Below are 27,153 nucleotides of genomic sequence, written 5' to 3'. Positions count from 1 at the left end.
TCCAGCTCCCCTCATTCAGGACTAGGAACTGAAGCCTTGGGATGTGCCATGACTTGTCCAAGGTTCTGATCAGTTGCCAAACCTCCTTGATTCTACCCTCGCAACCTTTTGCCTAGTCTCTGTTCGGATTGCCACTTAGTCTCAAAACCTCACCATTTCTGCTGTGAAGGATTATAACAGCTTCCTACCTGTTCTCCCAGCTTTCAGTTCTCCCCTCCCCAATCATTCTTTCATGCAATTGCCAAAATCATTTTCCTAAAACACAGATCTCACTGTAGCATACCCTTGCCCAAGACTCTTCAGTAGCATCTTATTCCATCTAGTCTGACAAGGACTAATAAATTTCAACGTTGAGAATTTTTATAGAAGTCAGAAAAAGATGATGGTTCCTCTGTACTTTGCCCCAATCAGACCACATCTGGAATATTGGGTTTAGTTCTAGTTACCATAATTTAAGAAGATGTTGAAAAGCTGGAGATGTCCAGAGGAAGGCAACTGGGTTGGTGAAGGGCATTGAGTCCGTGTCATAGAAGAATTCATTGAAAAAACTGGGGATGTTTAGCCTGGAGAAAAGAAGATTGATAGGGAGGGGCATGATATCTGTGCTTTCAAGCATTTAAAAGATTGTCAAGAGGATTAAACTTGTTCTCTTTAGCACCTGAAGGAAGAATCAGGAGTAATAAGTAGAAGACGTAAAGAGGTAAATTTAGATTTGATGTAAGGAAAAAAGCACTAACAATTAAAACTTTATAAAGGTAGAATGGGCTGCCCTGGAAAGGGGTGATTCAAGTAAGGCTTTATGCCCATCCAGTAAGTCTGTTATAGTACTAGGGATTCTCAAGGGTACCTTCCAACTTAAAATAGTATGATTCTATAATTTAATCAGAGACTACTTAGCACTTTACACTTCACCTTCTTTAAATGATTAATAGCATGTCATATGCATCTACATCAAAATATAAAAATATCTGTCAGAATATATAAATATAAAAACATACACATACAATGTCAGAACATAGAAATATAGAATATATAAATAAATATATATGACCTATATAATGTCAGAATATCTAAATATAAACATATATGTCAGGATATAATATGTCAAAAATATGTCAGAAACAAGTCACAAAATTTGGCAGACCCAAATGATGCTATGATCAACATGTAAAATAACACTTTTATTGATTTCATGTTAATGAGGTCAGAGACAGAAAAAAGGAGCAGAAAAAGAGATAGGCCATCTACAGAAGACCACACAGAGGGCCAAAAAAGGTTAAGCTACTTGCCCAAGGTCATACAGATAGTAATCATCAGAAGTTTTGGATTTCTACATTTATAGTTTGTGCTTCTTTGAAAACTGTTCATGTCCCCTGATCACTTGTCTAATGGTGGAATGGTTCTTGATATTTGATATTTTGGCACTCTGCTAAACATTTATTTACACACCCCTGCCCATATCCCACAGAGAGCCAGTCAGGGTAAATTGGGGGCCCCTAATGCACCTCTACATTGCTCTGACAATAGGAACCATAACTGTGGGAACCAGCTCATAGAGCTACCAGCATGGCTTCATTCTGACTTAGAATCTGAATACAGGACATCATAGATCATTAAACTACCTTCTTCTCTTCCCATCCCCACAATGTGCTGAGGTGTGGATGGCTCCTCCTCAAATATCATTCCAGCACCTCCTTCAGTTGTCTTGTCTCTATCCTTGCTTACTCTCATTATAAAGTTACTAATATGCCTTCCTTCATCTCTGGGCAGAAGTTAGTTTCATAAAGGTATTCTTCCTCTAGGTTCTATTGCCTGCACTCATGACTGATCTCCTCTTCCCAAAGCTAGTTTAAGAGAGGTTTTCTTATTTACTGGTGGCCTTGGGGAGTACTCCTCAAAGCTATGCCCATTGTTAACTCTTCCCAGTGGACTTGCCCGGCGTAGCTATTGGCACAACAGAGGATTGAGGCTTGAACCCATGTTTTCTGATTCTGAGATCAGGGTACTGTCTCCTGTACCCCCTAGCCTATCAATAGTGGAAGCAGTAACAACAGCACAATGGGATATTCCAGGGGGCCAAGAGTAGTTCCTAGGAGAACTAGATAGGATCTTTGAATCTGAAAGCACTGGAGAAATCTGGAAACTATTCTTGAAATGCTGATGGTTGCCACTGTGACCCTCAAGGGTAAATGGTAGAGGGAGATAGAAAATGAAGAAAGTGTGGAAATGGCAGGCTGGATAGAATCCTAGATAGAGGAGGGAAGAGAAAGAAATATTTGCCTGTAGGAATGGAATGAGGAACAAGGATTTAAGGGAGGGGTGAAAATAATGGTACGTGGGCAGAAGATGAGAAGCTTAGACAAATGATATTTATTCAGTGTAGAAGCTTCTACATTAAAGTTTAAGGTCTATGTGTGAGTTCAATGTGTGAGTAAGTCTGGGGGCAGCAGCAGATAATGATTCCTATGAGATTTTAAATCTATTTGAGAAAGAGATTATGTGTGGAGGTAGGAATAGAGTGCCAGGCCTGGAGTCAGGAAGACTCATCTTTGTAAGTTTAAATCTGGCCTCTGACACTTCCTAGCTGTGTGACTTTGGGCAAATCACTAAACCTTGTTTGCCTCAGTTTCTTCATCTGTAAAATAAACTGAAGAAGGAAATGGCAAACCACTCCTTCAGCCATGTGTCAACTCATTGGTTGTTTGTTTTGCAGTCTAGTTACTGACAATTAAAATGACAGGCAATCTAAGAGCCATGTCACCCTCTGTCCTCCTCTCAACACAATTTTGCCATCTCTTCCTCAGAAGCCAAATGGGGCCCACAAAGGATTAAGGGACATTTGGAATTCCTGTACATTTGAGGGATCCCTTCAGGCACTAAAATTTCTGACCTGGTAAATAACTTTCTGGTGATGTCTCTTACCTGCTTAGCTAGGATATCATATTTCACCGAATAATCACTGAGACCACATAATCATCACACCCTGGGTGGGGCTTTTTTCCCACTCCAAAAATTGGCTTATAACCTTTCATCACATATTCATCACATGGTATAATTATGTTTGTCATGCCACTTAAAAGGTAAACAGAGCAGCAATGTATTCACCAGTGGTATAAGGATACACATTTATCTCTTGCACATTGTGAGCCACAAGCCTAGAATTCTCATGCATTGTCAATATTCAATTTTAATGTATATTCATGAATATTCTGTGCATCCTAATTTTGAACCAAAGACAATTTAGTAATAAATGATTTTTAAGTAATACCTGCACATGTTTTTAAGAAAAAGCTTCACATAATGGTTGCACCCCACTTTTTTGCAAAAAATTTGGCATAAAATCTGTAACAGTTATGCGGTGAAATACAGTAGTTGTTAGAGAACAGACACTGTCTGGTTTTCTGGACCCTATAACAACTTGTACTCTGTTGCTAGAGCTTTCAACAATAGCTAACATTTACATAGCACTTACTATGTTTCAGGCACTGTGCTAAGCGCTTTACAATTATCATTTCATTCGATCCTCAAGAACCCAGAATCACTTGCATGGCACAATAAGACATCAGGAGACTAGAAGGATTTTTGTAGAAGTTGATGTCTCAGGGGCAGCTAGGTGGCACAGTGTATAGAGCACTGACCCTGGAATCAGGAGGACCTGAGTTCAAATCCGATCTCAGACACATAACACTCACTAGCTGTGTGACCCTGGGCAAGTCACTTAACTCCGTTGACTAGCCCCCCCCAAAAAAAATAGAAGTTGATGTCTCTAGAGAAGGAGCTCTTCACCTTTTTTTAATGTGTGTATGTATCATGGACTCAAAACTGGGAAATTGGGTGAAGACTTTGGACCCCTTCTCAGAACAATGTGAGTTTTTAAAAATTCATAATTGAAGGAAATGCTAACATTAGAGCTTAGTGGAAATAAAGATTTTTTTTTTCTGTACAAGTTCAGGGATCCCCCTGAAATCTATCCCCAGATCCTTTGGTTAAAGTGTGTGTCTGAGAACCTCAGATTAAGCACCTCTGCTTTAGCACCTTATACATTACCAGTCCCTTGAAGCAGAAATGCCAGGTCTACAGTGTATTCTGTCACAAAGCAATACTAATATTTATTTGTTTCTTTTGTTAAAAAAAAATCACTTACATGTGTTCATAAGTCAGTTCAAGGCAAAGGAGAGAGGAAGGGAATATAGATTAAAATGTACAGCATGCAATCAAATCTTTTTTAATGTGAATTTTTTTTTCAAATGTATACTTGCTTATTCAGCTAGTCTACCAGTTTGAGTCACGTTACAGTCAACTTACAGATTACCTACATCTCTTGGTATTGGGAGCTATTCTCTGCTGCCCAGCTACCAATGCCCCATTCCCCTTAACCGGGAAATTTGAGACAGTCTTGCTCAAAGTAGCTGGATTGTTCATGGTTTTCCATTATCCATACCCACACTCCCCTTCATTGGCACAGATAATCAAGAATTGATCATATGCAAAATTGAGTTTAAAATATTACCTACTTGTAAAAAGAAAACAAGCATACCCAAAGATTCATTGGCAGTTGTAGTAAGATTATAGGTGGGACATTAAAAAATGTAGAAATTAACATGCTTCATCTCTGAATTTCTACGCAAAAAAAAATGATTCCTCGTTTACTTTTTTAATTTAAGCTTAGTATTTTGTTTAAACCTTAGTAAATAAATAGTTCACAATTGCAAAGCTGCATCTACACAGCCCGAATGCAGTGAGGTTAAGGCAGCTATCCAGGTAATTCAGGGTAAAACAATTTGTTATAGAATTACAAACCTGAAAACTAGAGTAGAGAACTGAGACAATCATCTGATAATTCAAGAAAGATAATATGCTCTTGCCATGATTATCTTCATTCTTCAGGCAAAAATGGTTTTGGCTTAAATTATCTAAAAGATTGTCTCAATTCTCTCTTTCACTGTATGGGGGCAAACACAGTGAATTAGGGAGGAAAACAAGACTATTTAATGCCTGCTTTATCCAGATCTGTTGTCAACTCTGATCCAATTCATTTTTTTAAAATGCTATGCATAAAATCATAGACTTTTAGAGCTGGAAAGGACTTCAGAACTCCTCTAATCCAATCCCTAATCCCTCATTTTAAAAATTGGTAAACTAATTAGGGTCCAGAGAGATCAGAGATTTGCCTATGTGCACAGTGTTACTCGGTGGCAGAGCTGAGACTACTGTTAAGGTTTTTTGCCTCTCAGGTCAGTGAGCTTTCCACTATAGCCTGTAGAAGGGTCAACCTTTTCCAAGTATTTGGCTTTAAAGATTTTTCACCTTCTCTGTTGTCTATTCAGAACTGGAAAAGGTGGGTAGTGTGATTCACTGCAGAGTCAGTGGGGCATAGTGGATGGAGGGCCAGCCTTGGACTTAGGAAGACCTTGGTTCCAGCCCTAGCCTGGCACATACTAGCTGTGTGACCATGAGCAAATCACTCAACTGCTCAGTGTGCCAGACAGCTCTCAAAAACTGTAAGCAACAGATGAGTTATTTGTCTGCACTGGTTGAGGGAGTTTCCATATTAGGAGTTCCATATGCCAATAAAATAATAGGTCCAGACCGAAAAACCCCAACAATAACAATGCAAGGCTCACTGACAGCCAATCACAGGGCTCCTCCCCACCCCATGCTCTGCTTTACCCTTCAAATAAATGTCCTAAAACAAAGCTGGAAGCAAAAGTTTCCCCCAAAAGAGTAGAAACAGATGTTGAGATGCTGGCTTCCACATCCATGCAGATTGGTTTGTACCTTACAAAAAACATTTGTCTGCCGTCTTGTAAACCCATGCTATAGGTATAAAGAGAGAGGCCACCTCCTCCCCAAAACATTCCTGATTTTGTAAAATTATCTAGGCAACGTTCTAGGGAATCTGCTTAAATCTAACAAGCTGAACAGATTTGGTCTGTCCAATTTCCCATCATTTGTTTCTACAATATGACTGCACAGCAAAGATCTGGAAATATTGATTCTGCAGAGCATAGTGTTGCCTTAACCAACAGCAAATGGGAAAGACTGACCCCTTCACTCACTTTTGCGGACGTGGCCTGTGTTAAGTATCTAATTAATTTTAAATATTGGTTTTTAAAGTGCTCCTAAAAGCAAAAAAGAAATTAAAGTCAGTAACTATTAAGCAAATGGCATTCTTTTTTTTTCTCAGCAAGACAAAATGTTTTGTTTTGGCAAATGGTTTTACATGACTAGAATGCAAAAACACTTAAAACCTCTCCAACAAAATGAAAATGTCCCAATTATCTCGAGTCAAAAGGCACATACAAGTGTCTCAGCAGTTCATTCAAGTTATCTTTTGCATGTGGTGGTTTAACTGTGCTTTCAGCTTGTTATCCATGCAGTGTGACCTTAAAAGTGACATCTGTGCATGCTTAATTTCCTTTCCCATATGAGCAAATTGTCTTCTCTCCTTCTGATTTTTTTTTTCATTTTCTGAAGGTTAAACTTCATGCTTCAGAGAAGGACACCTCTTCCATACTGGCTTTTGGAAGGTGTGGTTGACAGAGCTCTCTTCTATTTAGAAAACAAAGTTTGAGATTATTTAATCCATCTTCCTACCACAGTTTGACATTCCTTTGCATTTCAGGGTCATGGAGTTCCAATGCTGTCATTTGTAGGGCTGAAAGTGGCCTTTTTGATTCTCTTTTCTCACTGGCTGTCTAAGGCTTACTTCACTTCCAGAAGAGATGATCGGCAAACTATTCTCCATGTGGTAGCGAATGAGGTGACCCACATTATCGAATACATGATCTTTGGTCCTCACCTTGTAAAGAAAGTACAAAGGGTCCTAGGTTAGTTTGTAATAACTCTCTTGAAAGGGGGAAAAAAGTAATAACTATTAAAAACTATACTAACTATATCAAAATTAATGATTAAAACCTTTCCCTAAAACACGTTTTGTTGCCCTGAGAGACAAAATCAGACATTTACAAACTTCATGGTGGGGGATGGTCAGGAGAGTTCCCCAATCCAACCTGACAAGTTTATGTATGGGTGGTGAGCCTTTGTTGGGACTTGGATTTTATTTCATCCACAGTGAAGTAAATGAGTGGTATAGGCTGCAATTGCTACCATTTGTGCTAGGCATTTAAAAGGGTGCCTTCAAAGCAGAGGTCTTACATCTACTCTTTATGTTTCTGGTCTCCAACTCATGCTCAGTTGTTTCTCTATCTCTTCAGAATGAGAAACTGATCTTCACCTATTAACTGATTCATGGTACAGAACCTTTATTGCTGATTAGTAGTCCTTCAACTTTACCTTTATGAACTCTGTCTCATTCCCCAATAGAGACTGTTCTAAATCTCTCCTCACCTCTTAGCCTCAACCCTACCTCCTTCCTCCACACTTAGATTCCCCAGAGGTCATCTGACATGAAACTCCCTCAGCTTCTCTTTACCATTCCTCATAACTTCTCAGCATCATCACTCCACTGCTCACTAACCCCATTCTCTATACTCTTGATTCTTTTCCCTCTCTCCTCCTTGAAGACTTTGCTCCAGACACTATCTCTTCTCCTAGCATCTTCAATTTCTCCTTCTCCACCAGATCTCTCCCATCTACTTACAAATAACACTCATATTTCCCTGGTCTTAAAAAAAAGTTTCATTGACCTGTATATGCCATTCAGCTATCATCTCACCTCTCTTGTCTCCTTTATTGCTAAACATTGTGCAAAAGCTATCTATACCTGATGCTGCCAATTTTCCCACTACATACTCTCTATTTGTTCCCTTATGATCAAATTTCTCAAAAAGGATCCATGGATTCCTAATTCCTAAATTCCATGGCCTTTTCCCAGTTTTCATCCCCCTGGCTCTCTCTGCACTTCAGATTTCTTCTGGTTATAACTTTTGCCCTCTTTCCACTACTGCTTCCTACTGATGCTTTCTTTGTTACCTTGGCCTCAGAAACACACTTTCCTGGTTCTCCTACTTCTTTAACCATTGTCTCACTTCCTTATCATCATCTTCCTAAACTCTTATAGTGGGTTTCTTCAAAGATCTGTCATTGTCTCCCTTCTCTCTTGTCCTTGCTTCTCCTCCCTCCTCCCCTCCACTCTCCTCTCTCTTATCCTCTCCTTTACTCTCCTCTCTATCTTATCCTCTTTTCACCCCTCTTCTCCCCTTTCTTCTCCTTTATCTTCTCCTCTTCTTATCTCCTCTCCCCTCTTCTCCTCTGCTCTCCTTTTCTCTTCTCTTCCCTCTTCTTCCCTCTCCTCAACCCTCCTCACCGCATTCTCCTCTTCTCTCCTCTCTCTTGTCCTCTCTTCTTCCCTCTCCTCTATCTTATCCTCTCCTCCCTTCCCCTCCCCTCCTGTTTGAGGGCAGGTCCTGTGTGTTGTCTGCCTTGTATATAGTAAGCTCTTTATAAATGGTTATTGTTGGGTATTTGTTTTTCTTGTTGAGAATAAGACTATAACAGGCAGCCAGAGAGAGGAAGAGAGTTTACCTCCCCTCCACAATTCAGGCAAATGAATTGTTTTATTTCTCATCCCAAGTCCTAAGAATTGAAAGACTTACTGAACTTCTTCAAAAAATGAACAAAAAGTGAACATGCATTCTGGAACTTCCTGAATTCTGAACCTTCAGACAGACTTTAATAGTACAATTTTGAGGGTGATGTCTGTAAAGAAAGGTTGGTTATACCTTGCCTTCAGGGTCCACCAGCAGAAGGTGTTTCACCTGACCTCCTTGTAAACCGCTCAACACATATTGACCAGGTGATGTTGCGCTTTCTCGAACTAAAAAATCCCCATCCTTAATTAAGAGGCTTTCTGCTGCTTTCCGGCTTAGTTTTCCATGGTAGCAGTCTTCATTCCTCAGTTGTCGTTTGATTTGGGGCAGGGCATACAGACCAGCTGTCCTGCTTGTGGCACTTGGTTGAACCGTTTCTGGTACTTCTGAAAATGAAAACAAAACACAAGGGCAAAACATCCATGCTATTTCTCCCTATTCAACAAGTGTTTAGTTGGTGCTTACTATGTGCAAGTTTAGAGGCAGTGTGGAGAGGGAGCCAGGGCCAAAGTCCTGCCTTTGATACATAGCGACTACATGACCCTGGGCAAAGCCCTCACCTCTCAGTGTTCAAGGCCAATGATGTCAAACTCAAATAGAAACAAGCCACTAAATGGCACAGAAGGATCCCTGCTGGCTACATATTGACTTAGAAAACTACCTGTTAATATTATCTCTGTTTTATTGTATTTTTATTTATTTTTGCTTTTACTAACTTTTTTTTAATTCTATTTATTACATTTTTCCCAAATACATTTAAATTTGGTTTGGAGGACCCATCATAGCTGTGTAATTGCCACCTCTGCTCTAGGCCACTCTCTCTGAGTTACTGATGTGCCCTGGTAGAAGGAATTTCCTTACTAGGGAGACTCCCTATTCCAATGAAATCACAGATCCAGTCCCTATCATCCTGGTTGCAAGGGGGACAAACACAAAAACAGAACAATTTCTGCATTCAAGGAGCTCACATTTTTCTAAGGGATATAGCATTTTCATAGAAAAGTAAATGAAAGATAATCATTTTTTAAAGTACTGACTTAATTTTTTTCTTTTGTATTGTTAACAAATGCAAACATCTTATTTCACAAAAGAGAGCAAGAGGCTTATATAAAGAATTGTGAACTGTTATATACAATCTTTTTTTCTTAAAGCAATCATATATGGCTAGGTGGCACAGTGGATGCACCGGCCCTGAAGTCAGGAGGACCTGAATTCAAATCCAGCCTCAGACCAAACATATAACACTTAGCTGTGTGACCCTGGGCAAGTCACTTAACCCCAATTGCCCCCCCCAAAAAAAACCAAAACAAAACAAAAAATAAATCATATATGATCTGTGTGGAAGGGAAAGGAAAAAAAAGAAGAAAATAAATTTACATGATAACATATATTTAAAAGGAATAGCAAGTTGTACATAATAGATTCACAGTTTCATGTGCAATCATATATTTTGTTATGCTATGTTACAGAAAAATGCTTGTTTTATTCAATAAATTAAAAATAAAATTTAAAAAAGAAATACATATGTGTGTATATATATTATATGCATATATAAAATTTAACAAGATAGTTACAAAACTGCTCTAATTGTTTGCAACACCTGTACTTTTTTTTATTATACTCTTGTGTGTATTTTTTAAAAATAAAGTATTATAAGGACCAAATGAAATTGTTTAAGCAGAAGCTCCTAAAAATTCCACAGTCTCTGAAGCATGGCTGTGGAATGGGAAAAGCACTGGAATTAGACTCAGAGGATCTGGGTTTAGATACTGGTTGTGCCATTTACTCTCTTGGCCTCAGTTTCTTCGTGAGTAAAATGAGGGAATTGTTCTAGATTATAGGTGTCAAACTCACTGGCCAAATGGGACTGCAGCCCAAATCATGTTAAAAGGCAACTGGAAAATGTTTAACAAAATAAATTAAAATGCAATACAACATCATTAATGTTAATTTGTGGGTTTCTAAGTTAATATGCCTCCAGTAGGGATCCTCTTCTATTTAAGTTTGATAACCCTGGCCTAGAGATCCTCTAAGGTCTCTTCTAGTTTTTGATCCCATGAGCCTATGAATATAGCCATACTAAGCCATCTTTGGCTTCTGTTATTGGAAAATCCTCACTCAGATGTGTGGGTGGTCCCTTCCAAAAGGAAAAGGGAGAAAGGCCAGATCCACAAGAATGGCCTATGTGACCAGAAAGAGAGGAGCTTTCAGGTCAGTTTCAATGCCCTGCTGGAATATTTTTTTTTTTAAAAAGTTCTCATGCCTTTTCCCATATGTTTTAACACTTCACATCATCTTTGATTGAATCAATATACTACTTCTACAGAACCTTTCAATCCACTATCAATCATCAATGAAGCTTTTCTGAAGTTCAAGGCACCATGCTAGGGTGGGGTGAGATTGGGGCAGATAAAAAAAAAGACAAAACAAAAATTAGTCTCTGCTCTTAAGTTGCTTATATTTATATGAGGGGTGGGGTGGGGTGGGGTGATAACATGGAATTTGGTTATATATGTGTGTGTGTGTGTGTGTGTGTGTGTGTACACACACACACGCATATACATACATATATGTGTATGTATGTATGAATGTTTGTATATATGTATATGACAATTTGAGTAATGCAAGGGCACTAACAATTGGGAGAACAAGGTCTTCTAGAAGGAAATAGTAGCTCAGCTGACTCTTGATGAAGATAAGGATTCTGAGAGGTAGATATGATGAGGGAATGCATTTAGACTTGGAGACAGCTAGCAAAAAAGCATAGAAGAAAGAGGTGGAATAATAAGTTCAAGGAATTGTTAAATAAGTCAGTTTGGCTAGAGAAGGTAAAGTATATGAGGGGGAGCCCTGGGGAACAGACTCTTAGAATGACAGCCCTTTAAATAGCTATTTTGAACATCATGCATCCACCACCAGGATAACCATCTGAGACCTCATCAACATAGAGATTGCTTCAGCTTTTGGTACTCAGCACCTCCTCAGCACCTTCCCTCTTCCCTTTGATTGCAGAACTGGAGGAAAGAGCAAAAAACTCCCCTCAAAGCCTCCCTTTATAGAGGGCTCAGAATTTCCAACCAGCTTTTCATTTCCTACTAGCTGCTCTGCTTCGTTTCAACTCCTTGAACATATCTCCTCCCTCCTGGCACTTTGAACTCCTTTTTGTGCATTGTCTTCCTTTATTAGACTGTAAGCTCTTTGAGGACAAGGATTTTTCTTTTTCTTATTTGTCTCCCCAGTGCTTAGTGCAATGCCTGGCACGTAGCAGGTGCTTAATAAATGTTTACTGACTATCATAGCTATCATTTCTTCCCCCCTTCCAATCTTCTCTTCTCCAAGCTAAATATTCCTACTTCCTTTCATTGATCTTCCTTCGTATGCCATCCTTCTCAATTCTAATTGCCAATCTTTAGTCCTTCTTTATCCTATCAGGGTCCCAAAATGTGATTTGCAAAACAGAACATAATGCTCCAGATGTTGTCTGACCAGGGCAGAGCAGGCTGATTATTACCTCTATACCTACTTCTAGGAATAAGAAGGTAGCTCATTCATGCCCTCTCTCTTTCTAGTGCCATAGATTCCTTAGCTCTAGGCAGCAAAGTTTGTTCAGACCTCAAATAGCTTGTCCACAGCCCTTTAGGAGTAAAAGCCTGCCAGGGGCTGCAACCCAAAAGTACCAGTGCTACAAAGCTCTCAACTACAGGTGCTGGAAAAAGTAGGATCTGAATTGCTGGTGCTGAGAAAAATAGGCTCAACTACTGGGACTGGGAAAAGCAGACTGAACTTCTAGGGTTGGGCCAGAGAACCAAGGATTAGAGTAAATGGGACAGGTCACCAGTGACACAGGACACAGTGAGTGTGGGGAATGGTGCAGCACTCCACCAAGCCTTAGGGAAGAGCACAGCATCCAGTTGGGGCAGAGACCTAAGCTGGTGAACTGTGAATTCGTAAGTATGGAAGGAGACTGAGATGCTTTGAGATCTAGCCTCCATGGAACCTGCAATCACAGGGGAGTAAGAAAGAGTAATAAGACAAATAAAGGAAGAAAAAAAAACTGAATGTACCAAAGATCTCAGGTAGAAAAAAAAATGTCAAAGACTTTGAACATAAACAGACAGTAATCAAGCTCTGGAACAAAATCAACAGGAAAAACAGTAACAAAAGAAGGATAGGTGGCCTCCAGATCTAATAATGAGTTCAGGCATCTACGAATAAATACTGAAAAATGAAGGAAAATGATCCAACATTTGATGAGACAGGGGATTCTGTGGAATTTGAGGACAACATAGAACCACAACATACTGTTCCTTAGTGGTTTAAAAGAGAAATGAGAATTATGAAATTGAATTTTTGTCCTGCACAGAAAAAATAATGAACAGGACAGAATCTACAATGGCAAGCCTCACCAAAGAAACAAAGAGAGAACAATAGATTGGCAATGTAAAAACAGAAGTGAAAGACAACCTAGAAGAAGAGGAGCAAAAAAACAAGAACACTCAAAGAAAATATACTCACTATACAAGCAAAACATAAGGATCTCAAATATAGGATGTATAGAGATAACCTAAGAATCATAAATCTCCCAGAAGAACATGACAAGACAAAAACCATTAACACCTTAATGAAGGAAATAATAGAAGAGAACTATCTAGAACTTCCAAACATAGAAAATGAAATTCCAATGGAAAGAATTCACAGATCACCTCCAGAAGGAAGAGAAAAAAAAAACCAACACTGCAAACTCCAAGACACATAGCAGTTAAATATGACAATTCAATTCAGAAACAACAAATTCTGAAAACTATCAGGAGAAAGATGTTCAGAGTTAAAGGAAAGGAGATCCGAATAACACAGACTGTTTGCTACAAATCTCTCTAATGACCTGAGAGGGTGATTCACCCATTGGCACACAGCTAGTAAATTCCCAAGGTGAGATTTGAATTTGGTTTTCCATTCTATCCACTATACTTTTAGTTCACTGTGCTCTATCTTCAACAAAAGTATATGGTATAAAAAAGCTTTTTTAAATTCCAGATTTTACTCTATGAATGGGGGGGGGGTGGGAAGGGAATAGGCATTTATTAAGTAGCTAGTATGTGTCAGGTACTGTGCTAATATTATTTCACTTGATCCTTACAACAGTCCTGGGAGGTCAATACAATTGTGATCCCCATTTTACAGTTGAGGAAACTGAGACAGAGGTTAAGTGACTTGCCCGGGGTCACACAGCTATTAAGTGTCTAGAACCATCTTTGAGCTTAGATTTTCTTAACTGGAGGCCCAGAACTCTATCCACTGAACCACCTAGCCACCTCTATGAAGAGTACTCAATTTAAAACCCAGTATATTTTCAAATTTTCCCCTCCCCCAATCCTAAATTGACCATACAGGAAATGTAATTTTTGCACACATTTCAAATGAAGTAGAGAGAAAGTTCCCTTTATTAGAATGTGGAAAATGTGTCGAGTTACTTACTTGCACAGTGTAACGGGCTCCCAAGTACTTGAGCCGGGTCTTGAATTCCAGAAGGGCAGACTGCTGTCTGAAAAGCCTGAGTGTTGATGTAGCAGGGATCGTCGAAGAGATCCACTCTGCACTTATGTTTCATTAGTGATGGATCCCGTTGAGTCTTCACCACTCTTTCACTGATACTACCTAGAGGGATGGTATCTTGCTTGTATTATGTAAACTTTTTAATGAATCATAGCACATACAAATCTAGAATCAAGCTCCGCACTTGAATCTTCTAAATTTCCATAATCTTGGCTTCCAAGATCTTAAAGTCAAGAGCCATTTTCACCTCAAACTTTCTGTTTATTTTGTGTAATCTACAGCTCAGAACCAAAACTCTGGATTTATACAGCCTGGGTTCAACCTCGAGGGCTTCCCAAGAATTATACTCTCTTTTGGCTTGTGTCCCCACCCATTATTTCCCTTGGGAACATCAGCATTTGGCTCATTCCCCCACCCACCCACCCAGGGTTTTCCCCTGGGAATATAAGAATTTGGCCCATATCTGGGTCTACACAAAAATAAAAATAATGGAAACTGGCCCACACCTCTCATGAAAGCACTTGGGCAAACAAAACATCAAATGTAGGACAGAGTTTATTTATTCTGACAAAACCCACAAAGGACTTACATTCATAAACAGTAAAGACAACTCTCTTTCTGTCACTGATGAGTTTCTCCCTCCCAAACATCAATGCAGTCTTCCACACATGATGTTATTCCAAGGAGAAAACTTTGGTGTTGTAAGAAAGTCATGAGTCCCATTGGTGGGACTCCATACTCCCCAGGGGATCTATACAGTTGCCTTAGCTTGTCTGCCCTGAGTTGAGGGGAAAGTACTGGGAATTATTAGAGATTTGACTGCCTTTTCTAGACCTGAATAGTCCACATGCCTCACGGAACCAATGAAAAGTTTGATCCAAGTTTGCCCTTCTACATCATGTCTCTGGCACTTACTATTCTTCAGTTCTGTCTCCTGCTTGGTCGAGAAATTTCTCTACTTTGTCTAAGAGATGCTTTGTTATTCTACCATTATCACCAGCTCAAATTCCTGTAGTTCCCATCTTGTTCCAACAACTCTCCATCACTGCCTCTATCTACTGCCATCTCTGGGGTCACATAGATCCCTGAAGTGCAAGGTTCTCTGATATACCTGGGGAAATGGTCTCCTATTTCACACCCTTCCCTGGGGGGAATACTAAAAAAGGGCCTGGGTAGCTGCTCAGGCTCCTGTTCAGCAAAGTGTCCATCTCTTAACTCTTGTACTTGTACCTCTAGTTTCCCAGTTTCCAGTAAAAAGTCAAGCCCCAAGATTATAACTCAAATGTCAGAATTAGTTGGTAATCATGAGTTATCATCCACATTCAGGATCAAGAGGGGAATATATATACATATATATATATGTGTGTGTGTGTGTGTGTGTGTGTGTGTGTGTGTGTGTGTATGTCCAAGATAATATCTATCTAATATTTATATAATCCAGGATCCAAATGAGTTCATATCTTGTCAGAGAACTAATCTTGTAAAAGGAAATTCTCTCTTGTAAGGGGAAACATCATCAATGCCAGAATAAAAGGCCTCATTTAAGTGGGGAAGCAAGTACCTAAGACAATGCCTACCACATTTGTTTTCACTATAATTAGCTGGTGTTCAAACAGTGGTTTTCAGTTGGGGCCTGGAATATATAAGTACAGTAAGTCCTGGCCTTTGGGTGGGGTCAACCTGTTTCCTTAGCCTCTTCCTCAGCTTCCTCCAACAGTCCACCTATTGCCCATGAAGAGAAAGTCTTACAGGGTGACCCATGGGCTAAGGGTGAGGCAGGCAAAAAACGTTTAGGGGGGGTAAAGAATAGGAAAGCAGTATCTGGAAATGACAGAATCTGGTGAACAACTAACTTCCAGTGACCGGCAAAATGGCAATGATCGAATTGAACTATTTCCCACTTAAAAGCTTCAGTAGTTCTTATGAGCCTGGTAAGAGGAGAAATGATGTCTTCTGTCTCTGCTACGAAATTCTGTTTTACCTACGATACTATACCAGTATCTTCTACCCCCTGCCAATGTGAAAATGCTTAGTTCTGTCAAAACAAACAAACAAACAATACTCTATGGAGAACATGTGCCTTTTAAAGGATATTAGCGGGGAATATATATTACAATGGTAATTTTATACTTAAATTTGTAACACATGTTTTCAGTACTATTCAATAATATTCATAGGCACAAATAAGGTCTTGACTTGTGATTTCAGTGATATAGAAAGCTCACTAATGAAGAAGCTTTCTCTTATCGAGGCAAGTAAGAAGCTGTTTGCAACTTAAGAGAGTCGCCTGGGAAACTGAGAACTTACTTAATTTGCCCAGGGTCATACAACCAGTGAACACATGTCTTTTGGCTCTGTGACTTAACCCTTTAACCAAGATGCCACACTGCCTAATTTATTCATTAGTACAAATGAATTAGAGAATGAATGAATATTTTCATGACATCAAATCATTTGCACTTATTTAATAAGCTCCTTGAGGGCAGGGTGCTTAGCACAGTGCCTGGCACACATAGTAGGTACTTAATAAATGTTAATTGATGGTGGGTTCTATTCTAAGAATTCCTGAATAAAATATTTACTCTTTTTGTTTATTGTTTTTTTTCCTAGTGTCAGCTAGAAACACTACACTAGAACCTAACCGTCATGTTGTCCTTTAAGATCTACTCCATATGATTGTTCCAAGGGTAAGACCAACTTTAGGTCTTCTTGTTCTTTAGCAACTAAATCCTTAGATGCAATTCAAGAAAGGCAAAAGTTAAAGTAAGTTTAACATTACAGAGAATATTATTGTGTTAAAGGTCCTGCTTATGTCCCAGAGAAGTTGCTGCAGCCCTTTTTCCTTTCACCTGCAATAGTACCCTCCATACCAGACCTCCAAAGACCGTGTACCCCCCATCTCCTGGAGGAGCTACTCAACTTTGGAACTCACCTTGGGGAGTGAGTACAAACTCATCTAACCCTCTATATCTAGACAGCTCCATATCATTTGTCGTATCTCATCTACTCATCTACCAGGAAAGCCAGGCCATACCCAAACATCTTGTCATCTCCCATCCTACTACACACATACCATGCCCCACCATTCCTCATGTTCTACCTCTTGCCCTGGAAACAATAAATAAATGAATATGACCACTGCATGTGGAAAAGGCATGACAAGCAGCTGCTGAATAACTTCACTCACCATCATTGTGACTCCTCAAATCAAAACTCCCTTCCCTGGCCACCCAGTGGCCTATGTATACCATCTCTCCTTATTAGAACTTAAGTGCCTTGAGGACAGGCATTGTCTCACTTTGGTTTTTCTAGACATAGTGCCTGGCATATAGTATGTGCATGATAAAGGCTCTTTAAAAATTCATTCAGAATACTGGAAACTTGCTCTTTTAAATGTCAAAGAAATATAATATGCAGTATTATATAGTGAGAACAACATTGGACAGGAGTCCAAATTCTAATCCTGGATTTTTGTTTTCTAGCTTTATGACCTTGAGCAAGATATTTAGCCTCTCTTAGCCTCAGTTTCCTCACTTGTAAAGTAGTAATAATATTTATAATAATTAGCTCATAGGACAACTGTGAGGACCAGCACTGCTCTATATGCCTCGATGTTTCATGAAATCCTTAAACTTGCTATCTAATTGCACTTTTTACAAGTTAAAGTTTTCTGTTTAGGAAAAAAAATTCATTTCCTAGGTTTTAATAAGATTTGGAGCTGGAAGGATCCATAGAGATCATCTACCTAATTTCATATGTGAGGAAAAACTCAGGTCCAGAGAGAAGGGACTGGCCCATTGCCTTCCAGCTAATAAGTGTTGGAGGCTAGATTTGAAGCTGGATCTTCAGAGTCAGAACTGAAAGAGACTCTAAGTCTATCTAGTCAAAATTCCTTGTTTTACATGTGAGGCTCAGTTCCCAGAAGAGTTAAGCAATTTGACCAAGGTCACACAGGTAGCAAAAAAAAAAAATCTCATACATTTAGTCTCAAGGACTCTTAGAGGCAATCTAATGGAACCCCTTTGTTTTGCATGTAAGGGATTGAGGCCCAGAGAAGTTGTCACTTGACCACAGCTCCATAGGTGAATCATAAATGACAGAGCTAGGATTTAAACTCCAGTACCTGACTCCAAGGCCAGGACTCTCTGTTGGGCCAAGCTGCCTCCCCTCCTTCCTGCTTCCAAGTCTAACAGTCTTTCCACAAAACCGCACTGCCCTAGGAGAGCAATAAAAGTGGAGCCTGAGTAAAAGCTTTCCTCAGGCAGCCAGTTTCTTTATTGAATATAGAAATAATTAAATTCAATTATAATTATAATTACCATTTGGATTAATACAGTATTCCTTTAAAGAAATGGAGATTCTATGATCTGAAATGAATTGGCATTTTGAATTCAACCTAGGACTTTAAACTGCAGCCAAAATTTTCAGGCCATATAAATTATTTGGGCAATGATTATATTTTAAAAGAAATCCTGGTATTCCTCTCCCATCATTTTTTTTCCTTTATGAAATCTCTAATCTTTCGTTCTGTTCTTGAGTGTACTTATTTGTTATCAGGGAGGGTTTTGTGGGTGATGGGAGGTGGGGAGCAAGTCTCTGATGAAAGTCAGCAATGTAAAGAAATAAATGAGCATCAATAAAATATTTAAAAGGAAAAAAAAACATCAAATCCTGTCTTCTCCGCAGTCTTCCTTGACTAAGTAGAAGCAGGACATCATTTCCCATCTGACTCAGGCAAAATCAATCAAAGCATACTGAGCCTCTCCTATGAGCAGGAAACTGTGCTAGGCTATTGGCAATGCCATCACAGCCTCCAACTCCCACACCCACTCCAGGAAACTCCAAACTAAAAGAAAACGCTTGCTGTGTTCGTCTTGTTTGACTTCTTTAGGATGTCAGCTTCAGAAGGAGAGGACCAATATCTCACACATATTTTCACAGCTCTTAGCATGCTATGAATTGCTTAGCCATATATTTAAGGCCTGCAGCCATCTGGTTCCAGCCTACCTTTCCATCCATATTTTACATTATTCCCTGCCATGCAAACTATATTCCAGCCAGACTGAATTACTCATAATTTTCTGATCTCTTCCTGCCCCCTTCCTGTCATCATGAATTGACGAAGGTCATCCCAAATTCTTGGACCACACACTTCCTCTTCACCTCTATGTGTTGAAGTCCCCTTCCTTTAAGGCTTAGCTCACTTGCTACCTCATTCATGAAGCCTACCCTGATTATTCTCTCCAAACCCAACAGGAAAGTTGATTTAATTTTTCCTGAAAAATCACTCAGATTTTCCTACCACATTTTGTCTAGAGTTAAACCTTTCTTTTGGAGTCTACCTTGTGCCATATTTATTTGTGTCTATGTCATATCCCCTTATTTAGATGATAAACTATCAGAGTACAGGGACTATTGTTTTTTTTCCTCCAATTTTCTATCTCTAGTACCTTGCAAAAATTCTTGCACACAATAGGTGTCAAATAAATGTTGAGTCAAGTTGAATTACTAACCAATAGTAGTGAAGATTACAATATTTCAGTGTCATATTTGGAATAAACTATGATAAGCACTATGGCCATCGGTAATTCATATATCTAAATGCAGAATTCTTGTGTAACCCAGGTCTCAAGCCTGAAATATTTGCATGAAACTCCCTTCATTGGTGGAATGATAACTCAATGCCATGTGCTGTGTGAGGAGCATAATTGGTGTGAAAGCTTGGGAGGACACATGTAGTTCTAGATGTTTCAGGGAAGGACCCATAGAGAAAGACAACAGACTTTAGAAGGCACACAGGCAGGGAAAAGTCAGCTTCCTAATATGTCTCTGATTCCCAGCTTTCTTCCCTAGAGACTAAGGAATTTCCTTTCTGGTTGGATTGAGACTTCTCTGTCTTAGTTAAGCCTAGATATCTCACTCCCACTAGAGGAGATCATTCATTCTGTCTATTATCTGGTATATTCTAATCTGTATGATTTCTCTTATTTCTATTCTTTATCTGCTTGTATAAATGGATTTGCTCATTATTCATTATTTATGATGGTCTTCTGTGTAGCTAATATTTGGTGGGAAGGGGTCAACCTTTCAAACATGAGATTTGGGTACCCCTTCCTCTTTAAGGGATAGCAAACAAGAAAGTGGCTTGAGTCTAAGAGAATAATTCCTCTAGACTAGCAGTATCTTGGGGTGGGGAAAAGGGCAGATATAATTCTAATTTGGTCCCCATATGCTAAGGAAAGAAGAGTGGTCAGCCTGGTGGCCCCTTCTTCTGCACCCCTCCAGGCAGAAGGTAGAATCTCTCTTGGAAGGGAAGGAGGTAGACGAGATTTCAGAAATATCTATTAATGCTGCCCCATAAACCATATTTAGAAAACCTATGTAGATATACACAAAACCTTCAAGAGGAATATATGTACCTTACATATAAAATTACAATAAAATGCACAGGATTATAAAGGAAATCAATTATAATGGGGCAAAAGTAGAATTTTCTAAAATTCTACTTTTGGAGATAAATTCTCCTGTTCCTTTTAAAATACAATTATTTAAGGAATGGGTAATATGAAATTTATTCACAATTAAATCTTGGTTATTTTATCTCACTTTCTCCCTTATAAGAACTTAATATAGCATTGGAATTTTGTGTAGGACTGGCCCTCTTTGGTCTTTTTCTTTCGGGGGTCCTATGATTTCATAGCTAAAGTTACATATAACCATGAGCAAGTTTCTTAGTTTCTCAGCACCCTAAGCAACTAAGATTAGAAGCTGCAAAGAAGGTATCAACTTGCATTGGTAGAGTTTCCTTATAACGTTGAAATAAATCACTAATCCATTTCCTAGCTCTAGCCTGTGATTTCATTAATTTAAGTGAATTCCCAGTGTGGAAACTTCTTTTCCCTCATTCAGCTATAGATTTCAGTCTTAGAGAGTTGCCTAAGGGCACTTTGAGGGTTGAATGATTTGCCCAGGGTCACACAAGCATGTTTCAGAAGTGGGTCTTGAAACTGGTTTTGCCAACTTAATGGTAAACTATTATTCAGTATTTCAGGTCATCTCTGTGATCTAACCTACAAACCTATTAATCCAGTTGAATCTTTCCATTAAGGCAAATATGGGGGGGGGGGTTGCCTCCCTGATAGTGTCCTAGGGTGTTAAGACTCATTGAGATGGGTTCACAGAACCTACCACATACATAAGCTACCTGTAAATATTCTGTTCTCCCATATTCACAATCATTACCATCCATACTCAGTCTCTTTTAAGTTCTGCTCTCTGTTATAAGACTACTTTCTTTTTTCAGTAAGCACAGTTGACGTTAATGGTAAAAATAAAAAAATGGGGAATCCCACCCTGTGCCCACATTTAAAATCCAAGCTGAAGTGTGTGGTTGGCTACAACTTAACCATATATGCCAGCCATTGTGCATTCCAGAAGTTGTTTGGTTTTTTTTTTTTGGCCAAGTATCCCTCTGAGAAACTTATCCAACCTGCCTAAGAGAAGATTTGTGGTATAAAATAGATCTACACATAGGCTGCTCATACTGTAAGTACCAAAAATTTTAAGTATAAACCCTAAGGGTATGTGGAAATTTGATGTCTTTTTGATTAAAAAAATCAACATTTCCATTTTAACTTGAAGTTTGGGGAGCCATTATGCTATTTCTCCGTCTAAGATTTTTTTTTTCCATAAGTGAATTCAGCAGTAAGGATCTTTTTAAAAAAATATGTCTGGCAATAAATATGATTACCTCCTGCAACCAAGACTGCCCATTGCGGTGTGTATAGTGTCCCAAATTCAGGTTTTTAAGTCAATATTTGAATAAACAAATGTCTTATGAGGAAACAGGCCAAGACCTATTAAAAATATTTATATAGGTGTCTCTGAAATACTTGCATGAGAATCTCTAAAGAGAAAAACTCTGAGAGCAGTAGATTCAAAGCCTGAGGAACTCCATTGGTCAAGCATTACAAATCCCATTTCAAAATTAAGTCTGGTTACTACAGGTAGCCCCTGAAATAGGACCACCTGATTTATGGATTAATTTTTTTCAAATATACCAACATGCAGTCACCACACTAAGTGAGGGTGGGGTTGCCTTCCTGCCATCATGGAGCACAGGAGGGTGGGGAGCTAGTGAGAATCTCTATACTATGTCCTGAAACCTTAAATCTGGGAAGATCGTAGATTTAGAGCAAAAAGGGACCTTACAGATCTTATCTAGTCTTTATTTTACAGATGGTGGACCTGAGTAATTTGTTCAAGATCACATAGGTAGCAAGTAAAAGATCTGGGATTTGAACTCAGGTCCAATGAATCCAAGTTTATTGTTCTTTTCACTCTTCTATGCTGCCTCCCTGCTAGTAAAGGGTTATGAGGAGAGGTGAGAAAACGAAAGTTGTGATGTTATAAAATGGAAAGAATATTGGATTTTTGAGTCAGACAACTGGTTTAAATCTCAGACCTGCTAATTAACTCCTATGTAATACTTAACCTTTCAGGGCCTCAAAGAATTTGTCTGCAAAATAGGGGTTAGAGTGGATGACCTCGAAGGCCCCTTCAATTTCTAAATCTATGACTCTCTGTTCCCCAAGTCTTATAGCTGAAATACTGTACAATTACAGCAACATCTATTTTCTATTAGCGTATTTTCCATTGCAAATGTATGTCAGCTAAGGCACTGGTTAATAGACGCTTGTGTAGGCTGATTTGGGAACTTACCCATCCATGCATCAACACATCAATCAATCAGTCCACACACATTAACTCCTTACTATGTACTAGGCTAAAAGCAAAAATGGTCCCTGCTCTCGAGGAACTCATAGTCTTTTTCAAAAAAAAAAAAGATTTTTATTAGTATCTTTTGTTTCTGCATCACCTATATTTCCCCTCTATGCCCAGAGAATCATCCTGTATAAAAACAAAAAAGAATTTAAAGGAAAGAAAAGAATCAGTAAAACCAATAAGCAAATAGAAAAAACAATCTAATGTTATATGGAATGTTCTGCATCTGCGGACCCTGGCTTCTGCAAAAGAGCAGAGAGAGACAGTTTCTCATGTTTCTTCTTCTGGGCCAACCTTGCTCCTTATAATTTCACCACATTCACTTTCAGTTGTTTTATGATTGTTGTTCTTTCCCCTTGCATTGCTGTAGTCATTTTGCACATTGTTTTCCTGGCTCAGCTTCCTTCACTTTGCATGAGTTTGGACAAGTCTTTCCACACTTCTCTATATCCATCATGCTCATTGTTTCTTATAGTGTAGTAATAATCTATTATTTTTATGTACTACAGTTTAACCATTTCCCAGTTCACAGGCATCTACTTTGTTTCTAGTTATTTGCTACTGCCAAAAGTGCTGCTCCAAAGATATTGTGGTTGTAAATGGAGCCTTTCTTTTTGTTAATGACATCCTCATGATAAGTTCTTACCAATAGAATCTCTGGGTCAAAATGCACAAACGTTTTAGTCACTTTATTTGAATGATTACAAATTACTTTTCAGAATGGTTGGACCAAATCACAGCACAACCAATAATGCATTAATATGTACCTATCTTTCCATAATATCTTCAATATCAACTATTCCTGTCTTTTGTCATCTTTGCCAATTTATTGGGTATGAGGAAAAGCTTTATGTATCTTAGATATCAACCCTTATAATAAATATTTGATACCAAGATCTTTCCCAAGCAACTACTTCCCTTATTATCATAGATACATTAATTTTGTTTTTGCAAAAGCTTTTCAATTTCATGAGATCAAAATTATGTTTTATCTTTTGTAATTGCTTCTATTCCTTATTTGCTTATGAATACATATTCTACCCAAAGCTATGAAAGTTGTATATATGATTTGCTTTTCTTCCAAATTAAAAATGTGGAATTCATCATAAATGTGTATGTTAACCTTGCCCAGGGGCCCTTGTTTTGTTTCAGTTTTAGCATATGTGCTTCCAAAGAGAGCACAGGAACTCACGTTCTAGTGAGGAAGACAACATGTGAACAACTACGTACATACATTATATATATAAATTGGTAGAAGGTAATCTCGGAGGGGAAGGCACTAGTAGCTTTGGCTTCTTCTAGGAAGTTAGTCTCAAAAGAAGCCAGGCATGCTTTAAAAAAAAAAGTAGAAGTAAAGAGGTAAGTTTAGAGGGAGAGAATTCCAGGGATGGGAAATAGCTAGTATTAGGGCATGGAGATAGTAGATATAGTATCTTGTCTGAGGAAAAGCAAGTGGGCCAGCTGTTTAGCCAAGTGAATAGAGGAGGGAAGTAAAGTGTTAAGACTAGAAAGTTAGGAATGGGCCAGGTTATGAAGAACCAAACATAGGACTTTATTTTTTTTATCATAGAGGTAATAGGGAACAATTAGAGTTTATTGAGTGAAGAAGGGAGTGAAAAATCATTTCAGCAGCTGAGAGGAGTATGGCCTGGAATGTGGAGAGACTTAAAGTAAGGAGATCAGCAAGCTATTTTCAATAGTTCAAGTGAGAGATGATAAGGAGATGAACTAGGATGGTAGCTGTGTAAGTAGAAAGAAGGAGACTTATCTGACAGACACTTTTGGAAAAAGAAATTACAAGATTTAATAACTGATTGGATAAGCAAGAGTGGGGTGATAAGGATGACCCTGAGGCCATGTGTCTAGAAATATATGGGTACCTCAAAGAGTATGGGGAAATTGGGAAGAGGGATAGGTTTTTTTGGGGGGGGAGAATAATGAGTTCTGTTTTGGACCTGTTAAGCTTTGAGATATGTACAAGATATTATATTTGAAATGTCCAATAGGCAGTTGGTGATACAGAGCTAGAACTCAGGAGAGAAACTAGGGCTGGATAGGGCTGAGAATCATTTGCATAAAGATTATAATTTAACCCCTATATGGTTGATGGATAGAGCTCCAGTCCTGGAGTCAGGAATACCTGAATTAAAATCTGGCCTCAGGCACTTAGTAGCTGTGGTACCCCAGGCAAGTCACTTAACCCTGTTTGCCTCCATTCCTTATCTGTAAAATAAGCTGGAGAAGGAAATGGCAACCCACTCCAGTATCTTCGCCCAAGAAAACCCCGAATGGAGTCACAAACAGTCAGACATGACTGAAACAACTCAACGACATCAACAAAAATTATTAATGAGATTACTAATTGAGGGACTATATAAAGAAAAGAGAAAAAGGTTTAAAAGGACAAAGCCTTGGGGCATGCCCACGGTTAGTGGGTAAAACATGGATGAAGATCTAGCAAAAGAGACTGAAGAATGGTCAGCCAAGTAGGAGGAGGACCAAGAGAACAGTCACAAAAACCCAGAGCAAAAAAGAGTGCGTAGAGAAAGCAGTCATGAAAATCCAGAGAGGAGAGAAGACAAACAATAGCACTAAACACTATGGAGAAAAGAAAGGAGGATACAACTCCATTTCTAAAGTGCTTCTAATAAGAAGCTCACTTATTAGACAGTATTCATATGAGGGGGCAGGTAGACGTCACAGTTGGATAGGTGAGGTGTGGTTGGGAGTTCTTTGGTTTCTAGAAGGCTTTCTCTGTTCTCTGTGCTCCAGTGTTGTGTATTTCCCTGTGAGAGTTGTGTGTCAGGACATGCTGTGAGCTGCCCAAAGTCTTAGGCATAGAGACTACCCAAGGGTTTGGGAAATAAGTGAATCGGTGTTACAAGATCAGCAGTAAACTGTCCTTAGCCACACATTCTGAGCCCTTCCCTCTTCTCTCAGGTGTCCTTGTGTCAGGATTACAGAAGCCTTATTAAGTCACATGACCCTGACATCAGAAAGTCTTGAATTTTGCTTAAAAGTTGTACCAAGGAATTTTTGATGGGATGGTAGGATTTAAATCAGCCTTAAGGGGCAGCTGGGTGGCTCAGTGGATACAGCACCAACCCTGAAGTCAGAAGGAGGTGAGTTCAAATCTGGCCTCAGACCAAACACTTGACACTTACTAGCTGTATGACCCTGGGCAAGTCACTTAACCCCAATTGCCTAAAAAAATAAAGTCAACCTTAAAAATTTAGGAATATCCCAACTTTATTCCAAATATACCAAAGTTGGCTTTCATAGATTATTGATCTACAGCTAGATAAGGCCTCAGGGGCTTGAATAATTCATTGTAGTTTCTCTCTCTCTCTCTCTCTTTCTCTCTCTCTCTCTCTCGCTCTCTCTCTCTCTCTCTCTCTCTCTCTCTCTCCCCCCCCCACCTCCAGCCCCATCTTATACTACTCACCTTACTACAACTACCACCACTGGACCTGGAGTCAAGAAGACCTGAATTTTAAACCTACCCCAGATATTTACGAGATGTTATGACCCCAGGCAAGTCACTTCATCTCTCTCTGTCTTAGTTTCCTCCTCTGTAAAATGAGAGGGCTTGGATTGGATAGTCTGTAAGGTCTAGACCTAAACCTATGATCCTATGAATTTATGCAAACCCATCTTGGAATTATTAGTGTTTTCAGCCTAGGCTATATGCTGAAAGATTGAGTTCTATTGCTTACTACCTACTGAGTTTAGCTCATACTTTCAGAGCTTTTCAGTGGGGTAAGATCAAGCTTATTGATTTATTTCCAATATCAGTACCCTTCCAGATGATGATCCTTTGGGATACATTAGTACTTTGAATCAATATCTACAAGGAATGAAGAGCATACCTTGAATAATAAATCTGCATTCTGGGTTATAAGTGATAACTAAGAACCAGTAATTTAATAATTATAGTTTAGAGTATTTTCCTGTAAAACTCATTACTATGCATTTGTTAAATTTAAAGCACAGCTGTCATATTTATGTTCAATCACAGTGTCTTTTTTTTTTTGATTAGGCAATTTGGTTAGGAGTTAAGTGACTTGCCCAGGGTCACACAGCTAGTAAAGTGTCAAGTGTTTGGTCTGAGGCTGGATTTGAACTCAGGTCCTCCTGATTTCAGGACTGGTGTTCTATCCACTGCACCACCTAGCTGCCCCCAATCACAGTGTCTTTCAAGATTATCATATAGCTTGTTTCCAAAGGCTTAGTATTTGACAGTCCCAAAGTGGAAGATTTGCAA

At 38.9% G+C, this 27,153-nt stretch overlaps 1 protein-coding gene and 1 pseudogene across 1 annotated transcript in view; both read right to left on the bottom strand.

Moving 5' to 3' along the window:
• Positions 1-4,200: 4,200 nt before the first annotated feature.
• SHC4 (SHC adaptor protein 4) overlaps positions 4,201-27,153 on the bottom strand; it is a 155,905-nt gene continuing 132,952 nt past the window's right edge. Inside the window, exons 10-12 of the mRNA XM_020977316.2 lie at positions 14,028-14,207; positions 8,685-8,938; positions 4,201-6,802 (exon numbers count right to left, since the gene is read on the bottom strand). Coding sequence (XP_020832975.1) covers positions 6,647-6,802; positions 8,685-8,938; positions 14,028-14,207 — 590 coding nt within the window. The 3' untranslated portion in view covers positions 4,201-6,646. The remainder of the gene's footprint in view (positions 6,803-8,684; positions 8,939-14,027; positions 14,208-27,153) is intronic.
• On the bottom strand, positions 23,977-24,071 carry LOC144456484 (U6 spliceosomal RNA; annotated as a pseudogene).

Source organism: Phascolarctos cinereus, unplaced genomic scaffold (genome assembly GCF_003287225.1).
Source record: "Phascolarctos cinereus isolate Bilbo 61053 unplaced genomic scaffold, phaCin_HiC Scaffold_3;HRSCAF=262, whole genome shotgun sequence".
Taxonomy (NCBI): domain Eukaryota; kingdom Metazoa; phylum Chordata; class Mammalia; order Diprotodontia; family Phascolarctidae; genus Phascolarctos; species Phascolarctos cinereus.
This window is presented reverse-complemented; position numbering and strand designations above follow the sequence as displayed.